Source organism: Branchiostoma floridae, unplaced genomic scaffold (assembly GCF_000003815.2).
Source record: "Branchiostoma floridae strain S238N-H82 unplaced genomic scaffold, Bfl_VNyyK Sc7u5tJ_1342, whole genome shotgun sequence".
Classification (NCBI taxonomy): Eukaryota; Metazoa; Chordata; class Leptocardii; order Amphioxiformes; family Branchiostomatidae; genus Branchiostoma; species Branchiostoma floridae.
The window spans coordinates 11,109-34,020 of NW_023365704.1; the positions used below are offsets into that span (position 1 = coordinate 11,109).

Below are 22,912 nucleotides of genomic sequence, written 5' to 3' on the forward strand. Positions count from 1 at the left end.
TATATGTTATGAAGGTGCATCCATGCACGTCCACTCTGCTTTATGTTGCACCTGTAAGTGAATGTGTCTTTAATGTATAGATGTAATGATGCATAACATAAATACATTAAGATGCCATCGATATCCTTTTATTTTCTCGACCGATAGATAGTATACTAAGAATAATATCATATATGCCTTTAGGGCCCGATCATATTCTTTAGATATGGAGTGTGAGTTTTGCAAAATTCGACTGTCTTGTTACGGAAAAGTCAGCGGTTCTGGTTCTGTATCGACCTGTTTGTAGATTCTATAGCATCAAAATCGTACGACGACCTGCGACGAATGTTTGAGTGTCTGAATGTCTGAGTTGAACTATTCTTTAATACAGCATATCCGTGATGAATTATAAAATCATAGTACTGCACTTGAGCCATCGTAGGTCATGAACCTCTCCGAGAGTGTAAACTACTTGTCCTAATGTTTATTCTGTTAACTTTTCAACACGTGCAGCTCCAGTGAATCTGGCGGATGTCGGGTACCAACCATTCGGCGGAGCTTTCCTGCCAGCTTTCCCGGTAAGGATGAAGTTTGAAGAGGCTGAAGCCGCCTGTGATCGGTTCGGCGGAGGACGTCTTGCTCAGCCCACAACAAAGGAGTTCAATGACCGCTTGATGAGCGTGGCAGGAGAGACATCTCCTGACGAAAGCTTCTGGATTGGTCTGAAGATGTATGAGGTATGTACTTTATTACTGAAAAAGTCTGCTATTGCTGGAAAGACATTGGTTTAGATGTGTCAGAACTTGTTGACCAATTATTACCTGATTTGCAAAATCTATGAGAACAATTCCCATTTTAATTGTGCCAAGTGACAGGTAACTCATACTCGACAACAAATAATACATTTGTAATTTGGCTCAAGAAGAACATGAATGGATATAAAAATGTAAATCATGGTCTGATATTACATAATCAACGAGAAGACTGTTCATGTCCTAATGGTAAATTATGGCACATTCATGCTGTTTTTTACATGTGTTCCTATAGGACTTCTGGCTATGGTCTGACGGAACCCCGAGTGAAACGTCATACAGCAACTGGGCACCAGGAGAACCCTCTGGGGAGGGCTGCGTCACGACGACGTCAGCTGGAGAATGGAGCGTCAAGAGCTGCGACGAAACGGCGTTTTACATTTGCCAGATAGGCAAGTAGCTCATATTCTTATTGTTTAAGTAATCTGTATATTGACCGAATAACATTTGGATATTACTTTTGGACATGTTGTGTGGTGTCCATCATTCTCTGGCTTTGTCGTAACTAGAATCATTTGGCAGTTAAAAACGTTGAAGTACTAGTAATCTCCGTATCCTGTTATGAGGAATGGTTTATCTATGGAAAATGGACGCTAACAGCAATATTTATAGATATATATATTTATTTTTTGAATTTGCTAGTAGCGTCCATTTTCATTGATATTATATATATGCAGGGAGAGACATAGATATGTACATCTCTTTTTTTAGGTGATGAGAGCTTATGCGAGATGGAACCTCACACTACAGGTATGCTGCTTGCCTTGTACTCATGATATAGATATTGTGCTTGACAATACAATAACTTTGCCAAGTCCTTCCAGGTGTTTTTTTAGTATATATGTTCATATATATATATATATATATATATATATATATATATATAATATCAGAATAACTGGCTAAAACATCTTGTGTTTGTTCATTTTTAAACGTAGTTATAAGGTTTAATGGTCTTTTTCATTGCACAAGTGGTGGCGTTAATGTAAGTTGTCAATTTGAGCTCGGTGCCATGTCCCTTTATTTGCATATTTTCATCTTGACAAAAAACTATAGGATTTTGCATAGAAGAAATATTTGAGCATGTCATGAAATTGATCTCCCTTTCTTTCAGTACGATGTGGTGGAACGGTGAGCGGAAGTTCTGGTCACATCTTATCACCAGGATATGGAAAACACCTGAACATCCCGGACGAACTTGACTGTGAGTGGAAAATCCCAGTCCCAGCCGGCATGGTCATCAAGTTCACGGTTGTGGACTTCCAAGTGGAGGACGGCTCCCTGGAGATATTCGACTTCTGCCCTTACGGACGCAGCGTCAAAATTCTGTCAGGATCTATCGAATCGTCTTTGGACATCACCAACAACGCCGATGAAGCATTCCTCAAATTCAGCTCGAATGGGCTACAGCCAACGCATGGCTTTAACATCAGTTACCAAGGTATTTATTACCTTCACCAAGACGGTCATGTCTTCCGGTGCGTGTATCTATAGCTAATTGTACGTACGTTTTTTGGGAGGCCACGTCCATCACGTGTTTCTGAAAACTTGGGAAGAAATGGCAAAAGCAGGGAGGGAGTACGTCAACACGGCAACTTCCTACGAGTTCGTACGGAGGCTGTACTTACCACTTAGGGATTCCAAAAAATTGCCAACGTTTCAGCAAGTATGGTAACCTGGAATCCAGTCTAGTTGTGGCACGGGCCTACCGTAGTTAGTATAGACTCTCTGCGCGGTCAGTGCAGCTCTAAACCGCCGGTGTAATCATTCACACCCGGTAGCATTTTCCCCGGTAGGATTTGGCCCAGTGGGAGTTAATTTTCTCCCACTGGGCCAAGTCTAACCGCGTGAAAATCCTACCGGGTGTGAATGATTACCCCGGCGGCTGAGAGCTACACTGGCCCCGTAGAGAGCCTAAACTAACTACGGTAACGTTAGGCCGAGCCAGTAGTAGACTGGATTCCAGCTTACAAGTATGGCGGGTTGTGCCCTTAGCTTATCTGTTTGTTTGTATGCTTGGGAATGTTGTTTTTAGTGGCCCCTTAGGGGCGAGCCTAAAGGTATAGCAGTGTTTGTGTAATATGTATTCTGATTTTTTTCCGACCATTCTATTTCCATGTGCATTTCAGCCATTCAACGTCCACCTGGTCTTCAGATCAGCCAGGGAGATACCGGTACCAGACAAAAGAGAGCTGTATTGGCAGGATTGGCCATCAAAACTGGCCTCAAGGTACTGTACACTGACGCTCCTCAGATTTGTCTAAAAGCTCTTATTGCATAGAATTTTTGTTCAGTGTACATTTTCTGTTCATTTATTTATAGATTCAATAAAATTGCAAAATGCTACCAAAACCACACACGAGGCGTGTTTTTATCTTCATTCATATGGCTACTACACTATATTTCCCCAGGTAGTAAATACTGAAAATTTACTATTCAAAGTGCTGAAAGTTCACCAGTAACTTCTTGAGTTATGTTGTTCACAAACAAGAGCACAAAAATACAAAGCTCGCTGCAGTACCGTAGGAAAACGCCAGGTAATCCGTTTTGAACGTGGGCTTCCTTTTTACAACCGCTACACACAAAAATAACAAAGTTCCATCCACAATTTCTCGATATATATGGTATTGACATACATATATAGACCAAAAAAGTCCTGGCTCAACCGTTTCCATACCCTTATTGGTGAAGGGCAATAACCGTAACATATCCTTCTTGGCGAAGAAGAAAAAAAACATCATCTTGTCAAAATTAGATAACAAAGTTACGCTAGTGTTGGATGAAACCGATGGAAAAAGATTTGCTCGGAAAAGAAGACTGATGTTTTCACAAGGAGAAAACCCTTGCGCATATCCAAAACAATTATAAAGAAAATTTTCGACTGTGAGCGGTATTGCAACTTCACTTACCCAACAGCTCAGAGGTCAATCGAGGGCAAAAGACCGCTTTATGACATTCAACGCTGACCCGGTACACATGCATTGTACATTTTTTTTACAGAAAGTCGCCAGCTTTGTGAGCGACATCCTCTTCAACATAGCGGGGCTGGTTTTTGATGCCGTTGGCAGCGCTAGCGTGGAGGGAGAACAGCAACATCAACATGTCATGGAGAAGCTGAATCTGCTGGAGAGAAAAATCGATGGTATCCATGAAGAAATTCAGGAGCTCGGCATCATAGAAGAATTGCGACATGACAAGGAAATAGCGGCTCAGCTGTACTCTGCCTCCGAGCAAAGGATCAAGAACTTGCAAGACACGCTGCACAACCGACTTCAGATAACAATCAACGGAACACTAGAGCCCGTCAGTCTTGCTCAGGAGTGGGTGGAAACAGTGTTAAGACAGGACTCGGAAGGCATGAACCAGGTAAAACCATAGCTTTCATAGATTGGCAGTTTAGCACACCGTTTCAGGGAGATTTTTTGTTACGCTGATAAGAAAAAAATCCTTTTGTATTCACAGTCAGTTGTAAGAATGTAATAACAACAATGCTATTTAGGTTTCTACCGCTGCCTGTGTGTGGCATTAACGTAGTCTTGTATTTTCTATCATTTGTCGTTAATTGCAGGCCATGAACAACATGCATGACATGGTGATGGGAACTATGTCAGTATTTGACGGGAAGTCCATCATTGACACATTGAACCCCCTGCTGAGGAGGCAAGATCGCCCCAATGCCGCGGAGAAGGTAGATTAATCGCTACTCAATTTACTATACTGATATGTTTATTTGAATTTTAATGCGATGTACTTTGAATGATTCTGTAGAATTGAATGATTCATTGATATGCCAATAATGTACGTTGGGACCTATGTAAGTATCCAGAAGGAAACCATATGCCTTCCGTTCACTTGAATCATTACGAAAAAACTGGTACGAAAAAATTAGTCCACAAGAACCGTGGTTGATAGTTCGAATTGCGCATGTGCAGAGAATGTTGCATTGTGGGTAGTATGTCAAAGGTAAAAGCCCCTAACTTGTAAAAAGTTCATTCTGTACCAAGTAGGTGTGTCTTGTTTATATTTCGGGGCCTTTTAACTTTAAAGCACTATCCACAATGCGTTTCGCAGGCATCTTTGAAACTTACTTGTCGATTGGCCATTGCAGGTATATTGACAAATTCTTATTGACAGAAAAATTTTGTCAATTGTACCAAAACTTATATTGATAGGAACGTTCTCGGCCTTATGTAATATATGCAGGAGAGCATTTTTCATGTCTATACTACGGGACTTCTTGGCGTCTAACGAATTGCTACTACTGTAGGATTAAGTTTTGACACTAAATTTCTTCGTTTTGCTTTCCTTCAGCTGAAGAGTATCTGTGAATACATCATTGACCTGCAACTCTCCGGGTACGTTGCTTGGATCCTCGCTCTCAAGCAAAATAGGGAGATGGACAGGGCTGACGAAGTCATGAAAAGGGCGTACAACAAGCTGAGCGAACAAAGCTGCTTCATGGCGCGCTTCTTCTATGGTTGGTGAATAAATCTGTTAGCAAATGATACAATTTTTTTTGGTCTTATTTGATGCTGGATAAAATTATTGAATACTTTAAGAAGGGAAATGTTCACGAATCTAATGTTTCACTTTAGGGAGAAAATGTAGTCTTTGTGTTAGTTTTATGTTCGAAGTTTGAATAGTTGGGTATTCGGACATAACGCAACAAAACTTTTGCGGTTGTTTTAAGTTCGATCACTGTGACAATAGTGAACATAAAACAATCGCGAAGATTTCCCCGTTTACATTAATTACGGTTTATAAGATTATCTTGAATACTGTAATTTGGGAAATGTTTAAATGTCTTCAACCTAGGTCCGTAGTGGGAAAATAAAGTGTTGGCAGTGGTTTCATAAGATCGCAATTGAAACAAGAGTGTAGGTGGGCAGAAGGCAACAGGAAAGTTCGTAAAGACGTTGTTAACGCAAAAACTACAAACACAAAAACACCTCGAGCATTTCCATTACAGTACTTACTGTTTGTAAGCTGAAACAATAGTTTATAGTCCTTAGAGGTTCGCCTATATTCAATGCTGAAATCAATTCCAAGCTTATCTAGCGTTTCTAGTCCTACTGTTATATTTCATGTGTAGAATTTACTACATTTATATGTCATTGAATTGTCTACTTTGTACATGGGGTGGGTAGGGGTGTTCTGGGAACACACGATGTTAGTCGTTTAGTTTGTTCAATTATTGTTTCTAATGTTGTTATATCTGTATTCATGTATTCAAATGTATGCTAAGTGGCACTGTTAAAATAAGTTTTTTAACAGTGCAGTGTCACTTTGTCCTTTCTGCTTGTATGTTAAATAAAAAAAATGAAAATTGCGCGCGTTACATTGAAAAAAGAAACTAAAACTCTGTCGCCGGAGGTTTCCCTCCGGTCACAGAGCAATGAAATACAATGAATTATTTACTGCTGTATTGAAAACTCAAGGTGAACATTTCCACATTTCCTTTATATGATATTAAACATACCTACACTGATACTGAGTCTTCCCATCAATCAGACTGGCCGGCGGGCACGTATGGTCTCCCTAAGGCTTCTGCTGGGTGTCCTGGTGGGTTTGAGGAGGGACAGTACGAGTTTAAGGGACATGGGAGTTTCTATTGGCCAGAAGGTGATCCACTGTATCTCGACGGAAGTGTCTCCAGAAACGCAGTGGAGCAGGGAGTCTGCATAAAGGTGAAAGCCGACAATTTTTATTCAATTTTCAACTTTGTAATCCATATAATGACGATAAATTTGTTTCTGGAGTCATGATAAATATGTTTCTATTACTGGTTTCGTGATACATATTTAAAAAAAAATCTTTACAAAATACAATATATTGAATATTCATTTTTTTGCGTTGTACATAGTCTTAAACGTAAAATCCTTTGGTTTACAGACTACTGCCAGTGACGATGAGGAAAACTGGCCAAAAGGAAGCTACTGCATCTACAAATATGGAAATTGTCCAGTAGGTATGTACATGATTGTGCAACGGTCTTTAGCATCATTCTTTGCACAATTGGTGAGGTGTGTGTGTGTGTGTGTGTGTGTATGTGTGTGTAAGACTTGATTGTAAGACTATATATCAAGTTCCTATGGTAGCCCTTATTCTTTCAGCAATTAGAATGTTAAGTTCTACACTGTACCTCTATTTTGTACTATGCGTAATAGTTGTTGCCATACATTCTATTCTCTTGTTATAGTCTTGCAGGTTCATTCATTATTCTTAACGACATTTGATAGGTAGGAAAAACGAAGGTGTACATTTATAATGGTTCTCCTGGTGGCTGTATTACTGCAGTGCAAATTCAGGTTTTTTATATGTTCTACACAGGGCTATAGTCACGATTTGGTCAGATAGTAAGTAGTACTTTTGCGCGCCTTGGTGCCTTTTTTTGCACTGCAGGGGCCGATATCGCTTTTGTTTCAAACTTTGGTAGAGACTATTTTAAGAAGAGATAGACCGGTGATCATGATTTTTTGGTACGTTTAGAAAGCATTTCAGGATACAGTTGTATATTTCAATATCATTCCGCTTCAATGGTTTCTGAGACAAAATAATCATGAAGTACATGACTATATCCTTTAGGATTTAGATGGGGTCGCCTGGGATTTCCCGAGGGTGCCACGACTGGAGTTGTGCCGGATGGCAGCGTGAGCAGTGACGGCATAAAGGTAGAGTTCTGCTGCCGGGATGACGGGTTTGCCTCCAACCCCATCCGGCTGCCTGCCAGGTCCCCCTTCCCTCTGCTTCGACATGGAGGAGAGTGTCAGCAGGTACAAAAAAATTACTTGATATGGTGTCACCATTCGTAAACGTTTTGTTAACATTGTGGCTAAACAAAACGCGTGTCGTACATGGCACGTTACTATTGCACCTAAAGGAAATGTGTTGACATTACCCAACATCCGTTTTTATGAAAATAAAAAGAGCACCTAGCACACCCTCCGCAAGGGGCACATAGGGGCTGCCTATCTTTCTCCTGCGTGTAACATTTGATTTATACGTTCTTATCCACGCATATGAATCCAATGCTGGTCTAGTAAAGCAAACCACTCACCAGTTTATTTTAGATAGCCTCCTTCACCGGCGTCAGCTGGGGGCCCGTACCAGATTCCCGGTATATATTCCTTTCCCGGCATTTTTCTATTCCCGGCATATTTACTTTTCCGGGCGTATTCCCAGTTAAAAATCGCCAAGGCCCCCAGAGATGCCGGTGAAGGAGGCTAATTTTAGAGTGGTCAAGGCCGCTGTGTGGAATGTTTTGTTGAGTTTGTATGAATGAAGGGTTAAATTTTCTAATAACTCTGTCTCTCTAGGTTGACGGAGCAGATGTCCGCCAGGGGTGGATTGAGTACAGAGGTAACGGACACAGGGCCGGCATTACCCCAGATGATGATGGCGACGACAACAGCCACGAGCTCTACTACTGCTCCTACAGCGTCCCCGGTTCCATCGTCAACATCCCAGCTACACGGGTTATCTCAGCTGCGATGCCTGTACACACAGCCAATGTGCTTGGCTTTGCTACATTTGTCACTATCATCTGTGTAGCTGCACTATGAATTCTGAAAGAAATGTCCTAAGAGAAATACGATGATTATAAATGATAAGGCTTTAACTCATTTGAAAGATCAAACCCATTGCTAGAAAATTACCATTTATACTTTTATCTGCTAGCAGCCATGCTAGATAGAGATGCATGGTCGGACATGGCACCTCTAATGAGGACGAACTGAACTGAACTGACCTTCTATCCGGCACCGTTTGATCTAACATTTTGATATTTGGAAAATACGTGATAAAGTGATATCAATTGTAAAAATTTTTATTCATTTTATTCCTTTATGTTATCAAAAGCATATGTATATTTGTTGATTTATTGATATTTAATCAGAGCAATACAGAGGTTAATGAAATCTGCATTGCTAACCATTGATTGTATTGCATTAATGCGGTATGCAAAAAAATTAATCCTTTTAGATTTTTAATTTCGTCAGAAACATTGCCAAAAGAAGCTATAGCAAGACCTTGAGCCCCATAAAATCACATATCTGATAAGTAGATTATTTTAATATGGACAAGTATCAACAATTACTGTATTCTTCAATGAAATTAAGAGTGCTGTTGTTGTTTGGAAGAGTGTTATATTTTTGATATTGAGCGTATATGTTTACTATTTTTATAGTAGTACACTATATTGATAATACAAGATATTTGGGCTTGCTCATACTGTGACAATCACTAGGTGATATTTGTAGTTTTCTCTAAATGATTGAAAATGAAGTTACATACTATAGTGCCATATAAAGATTTAAGCAATTTCGACCAAAGGAGCTTGTTGAGAGAATGTACATATGTGTATATGTGTTTGTTTGTTTGTCAAAAGAGTTACTGAACCTCTATGCTGTTGTTGTGAAGATGAAGGGAAATCGAGCACACATTTGACTTGGGATTGTAGTTATATAGCAGTTAAGTATGATAAATAATATAAAGACGGATAGAAGAATGTTTTCCAACATACAGGTTGTCATTTACGTTTTAGTTTGTTCAATGTTATATATATCTTTTATCTAAGCTAACGGTGTCCAGATTTGGCCAATCTTACTTTGTTTTTTGGGTATTCATTTTTCAAACAACGCCAGGCAGGGGTGGGACAAAGTAAACAATTTTCTTTGATATTTCTTTCATGGTAACGGTAATTGTGGAGAAACGTCTTATGTTAGCTATCATTGCCAACATGTTTTTTCCTTAATTTCTCACGTGTGTCAATTTCTTTTGGTTTTCGTGCCATGTGTGTACTCTTTACGCCATTGTCTTTGAAGGGGGCAATAAAAAATGAACAAAAACAGCATCTAGAACTAGAACACAAGTAATTACTTTACTTATAAAGCGAGGTACGTATCATACTTTGCAAAGACAACTCAGATTACATGTAAGGCATGTTTCATACAATCATTTGCAAGGCGATATGACACCATGGTAAACACTCAGTCTAAGAAGAAAATACATCGTCTATGTTAAGTAAAACCGTAAGAAGCTGTGTGATTCGCGAACGTTATCTATGACAAATTTGAGACTACCTTTACCAATAAAAATGCAGTACCATATACGTGAGGACCTGAGTGAATGGATTTAATGATCAGTACCATATACGTGTGGGAATGTGTGATTATGAATATTTGATACTACGGACGTATGAGACTTCGTGATAGTGAACACAATTCAGTACTATATGTACGTTTAAGACTGTGTGATGGTGAGCACCATTCAGTTAACATAGACATGTTTATGGTTAACCCCATGAAGTAACTATGGACGTATGAAAGTACGTGTCAAACACCATTCAGTACCATGGATGCATAAGACTGTGCTCCCACCGCACTTGTGTCAAGCTTGCGTCACTGCGGGGTTCGTTCACTGCGTCACTGTTTTGGTATTTTCTCCGATTTTTTAATAATTTAGTATGACTTAGAAGACTACAAAATACACAAAAAGAAAGAAAATTCGTTGTATCTCCTGAAATTTGTTGAGTATCTTTCGAACCCCACAGTGACGCAAGCTTGACACAAAGTGCGGTGGGAGCGCACCTTTAGGTGCCGAGCAATAAACTTTTTATCATTATGTAGAAAACGTTTGAAAAAAGGTTGCAATAACTGTGTTAGACAACGCAGTAAATCCAATTCTAGACATTTTGTACTCTGAATATCCCGGTGTTGTATGCATGTCCGTTATTTGGTTAACACCATTCAATATCATGGGCGTATGGCGTCAAGTTGCTGTACCCATGGAGGCACGCTGTGGCTCAGCGAATGGTACGCCATCCTGCAGAAGACAATCAAAAGATTATGTGCACATGTCAGTAGAAAACAAAAAAACAGGTACTATGGTGTATTGTTTCACCCTGGGCCTATTGAATTTACATTGGGGTCTGCGTTTAACCATACACAGGCGCAGAGCATAGTTGTGCAAGTCTTGAAGGATTAACAGGTGCAATGTTTTCTACATCCCGTCCACGTGGACTTCTCATGCTCGGGAAACACCAACTTGACGGTAAGCGATACTTGAAGTAGACACTTGAAGGTGATACGCTCTGACAAGTGCCCACGTGTGCGCTGGAGTGGATTAGAAGTAATCTGTTTGGGCAGTCAAGTATGACTCTACTGTCGAGTTTTGTCGTATAGATTAAGTCGCCTTCGCCCAATTATAGTTTTATCTTAAGACTTTTGGTCATGTCTTTAATTATGGAGTTCAGTCTTATGAGGACATCAACTGTGGCAATCTCTACAACATGGCTAGCGGGAGTTTTAATAGCGGTTTAAATTCCTTGATCATTGGCGTATATACGACCAATGGTTGGGAGATTGGATATTTCAGTTTGTGTGCTATGCTTCAGGAAATAAATCTAGAAATGCAGATTTTTTTTCGGCTCGAAAATTGAACAAATATTCCCTAATTCCACAAATTTTGACCTTTCTTATTGGTCCCCCATTCTACCCCGTCCATATTCCTCATTTTTCCCTCATTCTTTATACTTTAATTCACATTTCGTGAAAAAAGTAGCTGCTGAATCCATGTTACGCAGTATAAAGAAAACACAAAGAAAAGTAGCTAGTGGGTGCATGCTAAGCCACTGGAAGCAGGCTTTTTATTTTCTATTTGTAAACAAAGTTGGTTCTTTTCCGATTTAATTTTTCATCGTCTGAGTATGTTTCCCGCCAGAAAACAACACCTCTCCTTTTAGCGAAAAGGAATTGAGCTCGCATCGCCGCACCACCAACTTTGTTTGGTAAACGCCGTGTACACATTGCACGGTGTTGGCTTCTTTTATTCTATTTCGCCTCCCCATGGATACCATCACAGCCACCTGTCTTGAATTTCAGCCCCTTTATAAAGTATCCAGAATCATTTGTAGATCATATAGTAAGTTTCTACCTGTAGAAATGCCTTGAATCTACCCCAAACAAATCTGCCCCAACAACTTATATGCAAGGTATTTCTGACTTATCATGTGAATACTTAAATGCCAGTTTTTAGTCATGAAAACGGCAAAGTATACGTACAAAAGTCATTGTAAAACAAAAGAAAAGTCAACATTGCTTTTAAATGGTCTGTTCATCTTACAACGCAAGATGTGTGGTTTAAGTTTTAATAGGACCTTGAGGATATCAAATAATCGTAAGCGTAATACATCCCCTTTTTCTTTATAAGAATCTATTTTGCCTCGTATTCTAATAGACAAACCATGTAAAAAGGAACCTAGTTAGACGGCGTATCAAATAGTGTTTTCTGAATGATGAACACAAAACAAGCATTCAAAGCATGTTTTCAGTACCGTATATGAGTCACCTCCATTGTCGCTGTCACCCTCGCAAGCGACAAAAGTTTTAGGTTCCCTGACGCACAAATGGTTGCACGGACCTTGTTGACTTAGGGGGAGGGGCCACCAAATAAAGCTGCCAGCAAAACTTTACTGTGTGCATAAAAGCGTACATAATGAATGGCTTCAAAACACAACAGTATTTCAATCTCCCAAAATCCCTTTCCAACGAATAGCTAATTATATGTCAACCTACCATTTGTGGAAGAAAACAGGTTCTACCCCCGCAAAATTTTCGGCTACGTATGGCTGATCGAATGTAAACAACAGTGACCCCTGAACATCCAACAGGGAACGGGTAACTTTGCCTGGCAGTAGATCGGTTCCAACTGATGATGTAATAATACAGCGCCAAGGTCAACTAAGGTCATGGTTTCTGTCTAGATTTGAAAGGTTAACACCCACTGCTGGAAAGAAATTAGCCTAACATGCATGGCAATAAATGGCTTTAAAAAATATTTTTCATATGCACCTCCCCTTACCAAAAATGAATTGGACTGTGCATGGTGGGCTGACCGGCAAAATGCAAAGCATGCGATATGAAATAAAGCAGCAGTTTAAAAACACCAAAAACCTTTTCTCTTAAGGATATAAACCCCCACTTCACCTTTGTGCAAAAGGTATTCTGAAGGAGATTTGCTGCATAGGAAACCAGTTAAGTTTTAGATAGTTTTAAGTAGTACCAGCAACAATTCTGTTGTAGAATTGCGCCCCCAGTCGTAATCCTGGGTAATTGCACCAACTCCCAGCCTGCATTGCGGCCCCAGAGCTGGTACAGACATTTTGCTGAAAACATTGAACCTCCTGGATTGACCCGCATATGCCAACAGAAAGATGCACTTGATCTCCTATCAAAACCGTTCCTCCGATATTTATGCTCACATTCCTGTACTATACATGTATGTAGTTATAGACCTTAAAGTAGTGTCATTGTATTAATTGACTCGTTAATGTTGTCATACAATTGTACTATGTACAAATGTCGTGGAATAAAGTTCATTCATTCATTCATTCATTCATTACATCTGTAGGGGAGCGAAAATGAGACGCACAGTCTCTATGCTTGCATTCTCTAGACTGATCTTGCAGACTTGGAATTATTGAGTTATTGATAAGGCCACAGCAAGTAAATATTATTACTGACATCATATGCAGAGTGCGAAAATATTGAGCCAGTCGATGTATAAATGCGCGTCACTTTTACAGCTGTCTGTCTGAGTGAGTTGGCTGTAGTTCCGCATGACCCGTCATGGCTTCACCTGTCCTTGACACATGCAAATCTGCACGCAAAAAAAATTCAGCACCTAAGGCCACAGCAAGTATATTTTATGGGTGACATTCTATTCAGAGTGCAAAAATAATGAGATAGCGCGAAAGAAACAGATTGCTAAATTTTCAAATGCATAAACATCTAACAAGATTTGAAGTGACAACACGTGGCATAACAACTAACAAGGCATTTATTCCTGTATTAAAGAACTGAACTTGTACAGTAAAAGTGATATTAGTGTGGTACTTGTCAAGCTGGTAACTACAATCATGGCTCCATATTGGTGGCAATTTTACAACTATCCAAAAAGTTTCACTTCTGCAACTATAGTCATGGCTACCTCCCTAGTGTCCCTTTTACACAGCATGTTTGCCTATTTTGGTCTATCTGACCATACCCGAACAGGAAAAAATTCTCGTTTCCTTTTCTGAAATCAGGCGAAAATTGATGCCTAAGATGCAGATATGGGGTTGCTCTGTCATAGGACCACCTAGTGATTTTCCTGTTGTCTCAGCTAAAACCTAATTCAACATCCAGATTGTGCTCCCAACACTCGCCCTCCCTCACATAGGAGGCTTGTTTAAATCACGTTAATTGTGAATATTATGATTATAAGAAGTATGATGATTTGGTTTATTATTCTCACACAAAGTTTTACAGTTTTGCAGTGCACGCAAACACATGCACTGAATTACACGGGAAAATGCAATTCGATTGACAACCTTACAACATTACAACATTACATCTTTTGTCTACTTACTGCTATTTAAAATCAACTGTGCTTAATAAGATATTGTCTATATTAAACTTTGTACAGCATAATTATTCTTTTACCAGGGTATTCTAAAACATGGAAGTCATAATCATTTGATCTCGCCAACCGAGGCCTCAACCTGAACACCATGCATATCACCTCATAACCAACTATCAGACAGCTAGAAACTTGGCTACTTTTGTCAAACTTTTTAAAAGTGCTACCTATGTTAAGTTTTGTTAATCTTCTGTTAATAGTTGAAATATTGATAGTTGGTGGTCTTTCTCTGGCGCATAAAATAAAATGTTCATGTTATCCAAAATATCTGTGGTATCATTTTATTACTTGTTTTTTTAGATTGCTGACTAATCATGTATTAAAGACCCGAAATCTGGACCCAAGGTTCAGAACCATAAAAGACTATCTCCTACCAGGATACCAGTTGCTAAATTGACTCCTCACATCCTCTCAACATCATTAATGGCTTAGACCCTGCAGGAGATATCTGGCCACAAGAACAATGGCTTGGTATTAATTACAGCAGAAGACAGGACGACATTTGCATATTAACTGACATCAAAATTTTAAAAGTCCTGTCCAGAAATGTTTCAAGAAATCATTGTCAGACACAGAAAAAAGACCCAGATAGTTGCTGCAAGCATCAAACACAAGTTCATCTATTCAGAGTTTGTTTTCACTCAAGGGCTCAGGCGTAATGTTGTATCAGGGCCTTGTTTGAACTGCCTCTCAGCAAAGACCAGCCCCTGTCAAGTTTGAACTACATATATTTTGCATCTTGTAACTGTTTTCCCCACATCTCAACTAGCTTTGATACCTAGTAATATGGCTTATAGTGATATTTATAGTTGGTAGTCCAAAAGAGACCAGTTTAGACTGGGGCTCTGTAGGACTGTACAACAAGTTGTATCTGGGTCGAATTGTCTGAGACACACTTCCAGGCAGACCATGGCCAGCTATACTTTATAATTTTGTAAGCTGACTTGTGAAGCTACGCTATATTGTGTGTAACCATACTTTAATCCCTTATCTGTTCAAGACTACTGGCTTATGTGCATTTCAAAACTGATTTGAAGAGTAACTCCAATACTTGCTAAACTGATGTGAACACCATGGTGATTGGGACCAGACTGAGGGATGGTAGTTTACGTTAGCCGAATTATTGGGTGATTTTATAGTACAACCTTAGTTCTTAACAACACTTTAGTAGGTATTAGATAGGTAGGTAGGTAGGTACTAAGTAGTAAGTTAAAATATTGCTGAACTAATTGCCTTGTTACGATTTTATTCTTTTAAATTTTGAATTACCCCTTACATCTACAGGTCCAGTATTTGCCACCACTGAGAGTCTTTAGTTTCCTAGTTTGCATAATTTTGCAAACGTCCATACATTTAATTAAATAAATGAAAGGGATTGATCTCATGGCTGACATATTTGTGCCAAATTATCAAATAAGGTTTCTATCACGCTTTTGTTTGATGTCACTGTGTAATTTCAAGACTGTAGAATAAATAACTCAGTGTACAGTTTATATGTATCTCTTATTAAATAGATATTTAGTCTCATTGCTAAACCAATTAACAATCATCCATTGTTACCTGTAAACAAAGGTGTTACTGGTAAATTCCGTGTGCCTTTCATTTTACACTACACATTTCAGAGCAACAATGTGAGCAGTGTGCATGGTGACCGTCGTGGGTTTACGTACACTTAGAAATCCCCAATGAGAACAATAGCGCAGGAAGCACACAGAAACATTATCTAACCAAAAAAATGTCATGCCTAGTGGCCAAGAATAACCTCACTATTTAGTAAAAATATGCCCTTATAGCTTTATGTCAAATCCGATAGTCAGATAAGACATTTTGCTTACAATTAGACAGTGAAAAAAAGACACAGCGGCATATCGAGAGGTTACTACAAGATACGCATGCGTGATCTTTTAACCTCTATGTCAAAGAATTAGTTAACCTCTCATCAATTGACGCTTATTGTTGTCGGTTAGATTAGCTAGATCTATCATGACTGCATTGTTATTAGAGATATATATTTATCATGTCATCATGAATTTCAGGAATGTATTGACAAGAAGTAGAGAAACTTAACATGATTGCCACGTCGGCAACGCCAGCCATGTTAGAATCAAGGGGGTTATAGGTTGTTGGAATTTTCTACTTTTTATGGGTGGGGCGTCAATTTTGCAAACGATACACTGTCATTATTCCACGCCATTTGCTCACCACTTAACCATATGTAGTACGTAAAATTCAATTAAGACAGACTAGGATGACCAAAGCCCGAAATTTGCAGCAGAAATCTTAAAACTATTTTTTAAAAATCTGCATACGTGAACATAGTCCGACCCAAGGTCACCATACGTAGCATTTTACGTAATTGTATCAAAATATAGAATTTTAAACTTTAGTGGACCTGTATTTTGCCCGAAGCAAGTCATAATGGCACAAGACCAACAGCAAGTCCAAGGAGAGGTTAGTAACAACATTTTTGTGGCCAAATGGGTAACTTCAATCGGTTAAAATCTTTGATCGGTTCGTATGAATAACGGAGGAGTGTTAGCCTAACAGGACACACAACCTAACATCACACTAATCTTATTATGCACAATTATGCCGTTTTGTTGCCATTAAATATAAACTACTTAGAAAGGTACATAAACCAAGTCCATGTAGATAGCTGTTACAAGAGAGCATACGAGATAAAAGATACGCATACGAGATATCTACACCACCAATAGCCTTTTTCTTAAAGATGTGCTTCCTTATGTCAACATTGTGCAAAGATTCTTTTGAAAAGGATTTACTTTATATGTTAATAGAGAGTACATAGTGCCTTAGAACCAAGTTTACCTTGCTATTAGTCCATTAGTACCAATTTCATGACTGGACATTGTAGGTGTTAACATTAAAAAATGAAGGTAAAGTGACACAGGAAGTTTTGCCACTACTGATAGTAGACAGTTTAAGGTGGGCTAGTGCGTGCATGATTGTGCAAAAGCCCATACCATTGATCTCATGGCTACAAAAATATCAAATTAGGTTGCTATCATACCTTTGTGTGATGCCACTGTGCCATTGCAAGGTTGATGAGTAACTCAATGTACAATTTAGTGGTGGTATCCTTGACAGTGAAAAAGATGTAGTCAAGCATCATCGATTCCCCTTTACTTAATATATAGACCTCATGGTACATTCTACTTGTGGTTCTGTTCTAGTAAAGACATAACATCTGTAGTTCTTCAAACCCAATGCAACAGACAAAAAATGAAAATACTGGGATGAGTAACCCTCGTGACAGAAATTGTAGCTTTAACAAGCTTCTGTAGTATTATGGTTCCCTGTCCAGGATGTGAAATATTTCTGTGGTAAGATGCCAATGATTGAATGACTATGGTCTTCTTTTGTTACTTAGTACACCTTTTTACACATTATAAGATTCATTGAATCATGTATTTGTTAAAATTTAGTCAGGACATTTCTGCATTGTCACCAAACTGTTCCCTTCCCTCTGTGTCGCACCTATCCCTCTACACTCAATCTTCTCCCTCCATGTCAAATGTCAAATCTTTCATATAAACTTCCCAGTGGCACAAAACCGAGTCCAGTGACATGTGCTGAGTCCTTTACAACATACAAAAGAATGCCATACAATTAAATGCTTAATAATTACAGTACGTACTATTATAGCAACTCAAATTACAATAAATTGATAATGGCCCAAACTTACTAGTATTTGGTACTTGTATACATAACTATGAAAAGTTTCAAAGACATGTCTCTAAGGTGTATTCGATTCTTAATACATACTTTCAGGTTATGATTGCATATTATCTTGACAAGTCGTCAATGTTATTGGAGAAAAGTTTGTTTATGGGAATTTGCACCTTACAACATATTTGATCCTGACCCCACGTTAAGGTTTTGGCATCATCCAATGCAAAATTTATAAAGCAAGATATGGTAAGACAGGAATATATTCAGTGTTGTGGCGTAAATGGTACACCTATGTCAAATCTTGGTAGAAACTTACATATATTGAAAATACCATCATCATTGTCAAGTCTATTTTATAATGTTTCCATGTATTTCATAAAGGTATATTTAGTTTCATTTCCAAGTATCTAAGGAATGATCCCTTTCTTTTTTTATCAAAATTTGCACCTTACAACATATTTGATCCTGACCCCACGTTAAGGTTTTGGCATCATCCAATGCAAAATTTATAAAGCAAGATATGGTAAGACAGGAATATATTCAGTGTTGTGGCGTAAATGGTACACCTATGTCAAATCTTGGTAGAAACTTACATATATTGAAAATACCATCATCATTGTCAAGTATATTTTATAATGTTTCCATGTATTTCATAAAGGTATATTTAGTTTCATTTCCAAGTATCTAAGGAATGATCCCTTTCTCTTTTTATCAAAATTAAACCGTGTTTTCAATAATCTTATTTGCTGAAATATTTAAGTATATTCTTTCCTTTTAGCATAGAATACTGTAACGTTATGTTGTTTTCACGTTTCTGAAGTATAATCTGTGGATTATGCAGTAGACTATATTTGATTTGCTTGAATATGTATTTTTGCAACAGGTTTTTGAATATTTTGATTTCATTTGACCTTTATCTATTTACCCAAGAACCACAAGTAGTCAATGGATCAGCTTTTAAATGGCCTTGCATGCAAAAATAATTAGAATTAATAATGAAAATATCTAAGTATAAGACAAAATGTAGAGTAATATAAGTGCACTAAGAGTAAAAGTACATCAAGAGGACACCACAAAGTAATTGGCTACGTGAAACATGTACAGAGCAAACAAAAATAGCACAAATAGTTAAAATCATGTAAATAATGCATATCAATGTTTGATGGTAGAAGCAATATACATTAAACAGTTATTAAGTGGTGAGGCATTGCTGGTTACACAGGCAATGAAATAAAGCGACAGAAACTTATGTATCGACATAGATGCATCAGTACAGAAGAGGGGTTTCCTTCTGTATTGTAGTGTGCTCTGCCCTCTTTTAGGTCGCCCGGTGATCTAAGACATGCGCTGTAACAGTAAACTATACGAACGTTTTAGCTGTGTAAAAAGACGTGCTAGAAAAACCCTTCATAAATACATTTCTTTTTTTTATGCAACACATTTTATCATCCTCCAAGGCGGGCGTATTTATATCATATCTATCACCATTGAATATACACAAATCTATTTTTAGGTCTACTCCGAAGATGGGCACCTTCCAGAGGAGGAGACGTCCCAACCAACGAAGATAAGAGAATTGGAGGTAGGCGCTTCTTTTTACGATTGATTACAACAAAAAACTCTGTGAGTTCGTATACGCATGTTTCAAGAAAAGGGAAGAGGCATGTAAACGTTAGATATAGTGATAGCACAGCTCCAGATGTATTGTTTATTCTATTGTAATACTACATGTAATAGTACTTAGTCTTTAGTACCTCCTCATGGGATGTGCTGCATTTAGCCCAAATGGGCAGGAACATGCAAATAAAGATCATTGATTGTTCTTACAAATTTGGATGCTAAGACAGGCAGCAACTAAAAATACAGGTCAATGTTGTTACGTAACACACAAGTCGAAAATAGAAGAGACCAGAAAGGTAACATTTGCAAGCAAGTACATAATATTTACATTCCCATCGTCTAGCCTATTAACCTATTGCCCTGTTCATTCTTACTAAACCACATTCATGTATAGATGTTGACCACCACTTATAAGCTCTGTCCAACCTAGGCCTCTTGTTACATAATGTAAGTAAGCGAACATCACAGTTTTTCAGTCACGATATGACGCAGCCGTCCAAGTCTTGAACTGATTTGTTTGGAACGGAAGAAGAACCCAGGCAATGGAAAAAGTAGCAAAAACAAGAAAAATGTAGCAAAAACAAATATGTTTCCCCTTCGTGGAGGTAAACATAATCATCAAAAATATGTACGTCATCATTTTCCAGATCAAGCTGGAAGCAGTCATGGATGACAGGCGGCATGTAATGCAGGAAAACAGGGAACTACGTGCTGAGATCATGGACCTGCGCTCCGTTGTGAGGCGTCTGGTACAAGAGCTCGGCCGCCATGGCCACAGAGGTAAGGACTGTCACTTGCTCTTAGACATGATCTGAGTGATTGAGTACATGTCTAGTAACTTTTCTGATCCACCAACACAAAATAGAAAGCTATGGCTTTCATTTCTAAGTGACAATGCTCAACAATTGAGCTTACCTACAACACTGACGGAGCAATTGCAGCAGTGACAAAATCATAGCTTTTACCCAACCCACAGCAGAAGTGATGCTAGCTAAAAGACATGGGCTCAAGTACCAATACTGTACAAGAAATTTCTTTTTAGTTATAGTAGATCAGTGTACTTTTTGACTTTTTTTAGAAATGAAAATACCCGAACGTGAAACAATCGTTCAAATATTAAAGGTGACTTTTTGCCTTTCAAACAGAATGTTATGTTGATTTATTGAGTTCATTTGTGTATTATATTTTGTTATGTGGCGCTGTTGAAATAAGTTTTTGTCACTCACTTGAGTGTAGTGCCACATTATCTTTGTTATATGTTTTGGAATAAAAAAAAGAATGTGATATGTTGTTCATTTATCTCATTACAGCTGCAGTGAGAAATCGTCATGATAACCAGTAACTGGCGGTGGAAGATCCAAACCAGCAGAATTTATCATTGTTGTGGCACTGTGAACATCTACCTAAGTAAAAGGAAAATTGTGCATCCCATGCAAACAATCTGACTGAGAAGAGTGTTGCCTATATGTCAAGCGGCTTCATGTTGAACGTGACAAAGTACCAACAAGGTGGACACAATAGAACGATATCATAGGTCTGTCATTTTTAGTAAACACAAATGAGTGTGACTCATTCATGGCAGGTGTTGTGGGATTTTGTACACCAAATACTTGTACGCCAGTTATTGTTCTTTCAATAGAAATTGAATGAGTACATGTGATTTGCTGTGAGATACCCTAGTTTAAGGAAGGATTATTGTTGTGATAGTAGTTTTAAGTATACATGTACACATAAAAGGGATTTAATATCTACAGCCCAATATAGCTACCATGTAAACGAGCATTATTATACAGCCAGATGACGTTGACCAATGACAAGGCGCCATTTTACATAACCAACAGTAAGTATTGCTCTATATCTTAATAATGATATAATGAAAAATATTTAAATGCATTATTATATAGCCAAATGACGTCGAGCAATTACAAGGCTCAATTTTGCTACCATTAAACACTGTTATCATTGTCCCATATAACCACTTCTGTTCTGAGGGTTGTACCATGTGTAGAATGAGACGTGGTCTAGTAGCAAAACTAATATTGATCAAATCTGAATAGAATGTTCTTTCATAGATTTCGATTGTGCTTTTCATGATCTTTTTTTTTTTGAATATTTAGATATACTTAAAGTGGGTTTGTTACATTTTCAACTTGACCTTACTTTGACAAATGCTTCAAGATTTAAGTATTCCTATCAATATGTATAATATTTTTTGTGATAACAACGACACTGTATAGTATGATACCATGTTCGGTCCCTATAACCACACCATAAACCATCTCATTCGCTTCGCTCAGTCGGTACGTTATTAGATGGTTGTAGGAATCGACTTTAACTAATGACACCGTATACACCTTAGGGTGGACCATTAACCGTCTATTCTAACTTATGCTCAGTTACAACCGCTACGGATCGAAGAAATACCAATAATGCAGAAACACAACAAACAATGCTGATAATGAAATCATATTAAAGTACTTCATGTAGAAATTCTAACGTCAGACCAAACTAATTAGGAAAACCTTTTTTTCTGGGATGGAATATTTCTTCCTTCTTCTGTCGAATCAAGCTGATGTAGGGTGCCCCCTTTTTAATTACTCGCATACAATACTATAGAACTGGTCAAATGGTACAGTGCAATTATTATAATAATTATATGTTGATAACATGGTCCAAAGCTGATACGTAGTTGTTGGTTTTTACTTGCACGCAATACTGTAGGGCATGCGGAAACGTACCTTGACCAAAGGCTACGGGGAAAACATTTTGCAGTTTCGCGAAAATGTTGCCTTTCAAATTCTAGTTCTTAATTGTAACTATGTTCATGAATATAGACTTGCTCCTTTTCTATCAACAGTGTTCTGACAAAAGATTACCTATAAATGTCTATTTCAGAAACTGTACATTGCTCGTAATTCCAAGACACGTATATGACCGCTTTCCCTTTATGATATAAAATTGCAACTATTCAATCGAATAAGAATCTTCATTCCTACGAAGAGATTGCAGTTTAGACCAAAAATAGAAGGTTTCTTTATTATACAGCAAGCTTCTACAACTTCTGAATGTCTTGATCTAAGTCACATGCATGTACCTATGAATGCTTTCGCTTTCAGCGTATCATTGTATAAAAGACATTTCCCTTTGGGATCCATTTTCCGAACAAAAGCATTGGCACATTTACTTCACACACTCCCTAGGGATATAGCAAACGGTGGTAAGGTACCGACAAATGAATACTTGATTCATGCAACTTAAAGTATAGCTTGATAATGTTTCAAAAACAAACTCACCTTCTTTCGCCGAATAATGTGTTAAGAAATTCATTGTAATGCACCTCCGCTGTGCCA

General features: G+C 38.2%; 2 protein-coding genes and 1 long non-coding RNA gene across 3 annotated transcripts in view; all 3 read left to right on the plus strand.

The window, feature by feature from the left end:
- The window catches only part of LOC118407442, a 13,785-nt gene extending 9,616 nt beyond the window's left edge, over positions 1-4,169 (plus strand). Inside the window, exons 8-13 of the mRNA XM_035807919.1 lie at positions 493-716; positions 1,027-1,183; positions 1,503-1,541; positions 1,906-2,232; positions 2,921-3,021; positions 3,792-4,169. Coding sequence (XP_035663812.1) covers positions 493-716; positions 1,027-1,183; positions 1,503-1,541; positions 1,906-2,232; positions 2,921-3,021; positions 3,792-4,169 — 1,226 coding nt within the window. The remainder of the gene's footprint in view (positions 1-492; positions 717-1,026; positions 1,184-1,502; positions 1,542-1,905; positions 2,233-2,920; positions 3,022-3,791) is intronic.
- Positions 4,170-6,389: 2,220 nt separating this feature from the next.
- On the plus strand, positions 6,390-8,496 carry LOC118407427. The gene is made up of 4 exons (XM_035807901.1): positions 6,390-6,413; positions 6,684-6,759; positions 7,377-7,564; positions 8,108-8,496. The coding sequence occupies exons 1-4, from the start codon at positions 6,390-6,392 to the stop codon at positions 8,351-8,353; spliced, it is 534 nt and encodes a 177-aa protein (XP_035663794.1). The 3' UTR covers positions 8,354-8,496.
- Positions 8,497-10,759: 2,263 nt separating this feature from the next.
- LOC118407445 lies at positions 10,760-21,633 on the plus strand. The gene is made up of 4 exons (XR_004830148.1): positions 10,760-10,841; positions 19,456-19,524; positions 20,210-20,342; positions 20,873-21,633. It is a non-coding gene; the product is annotated as an uncharacterized LOC118407445 (long non-coding RNA).
- Positions 21,634-22,912: the final 1,279 nt, after the last annotated feature.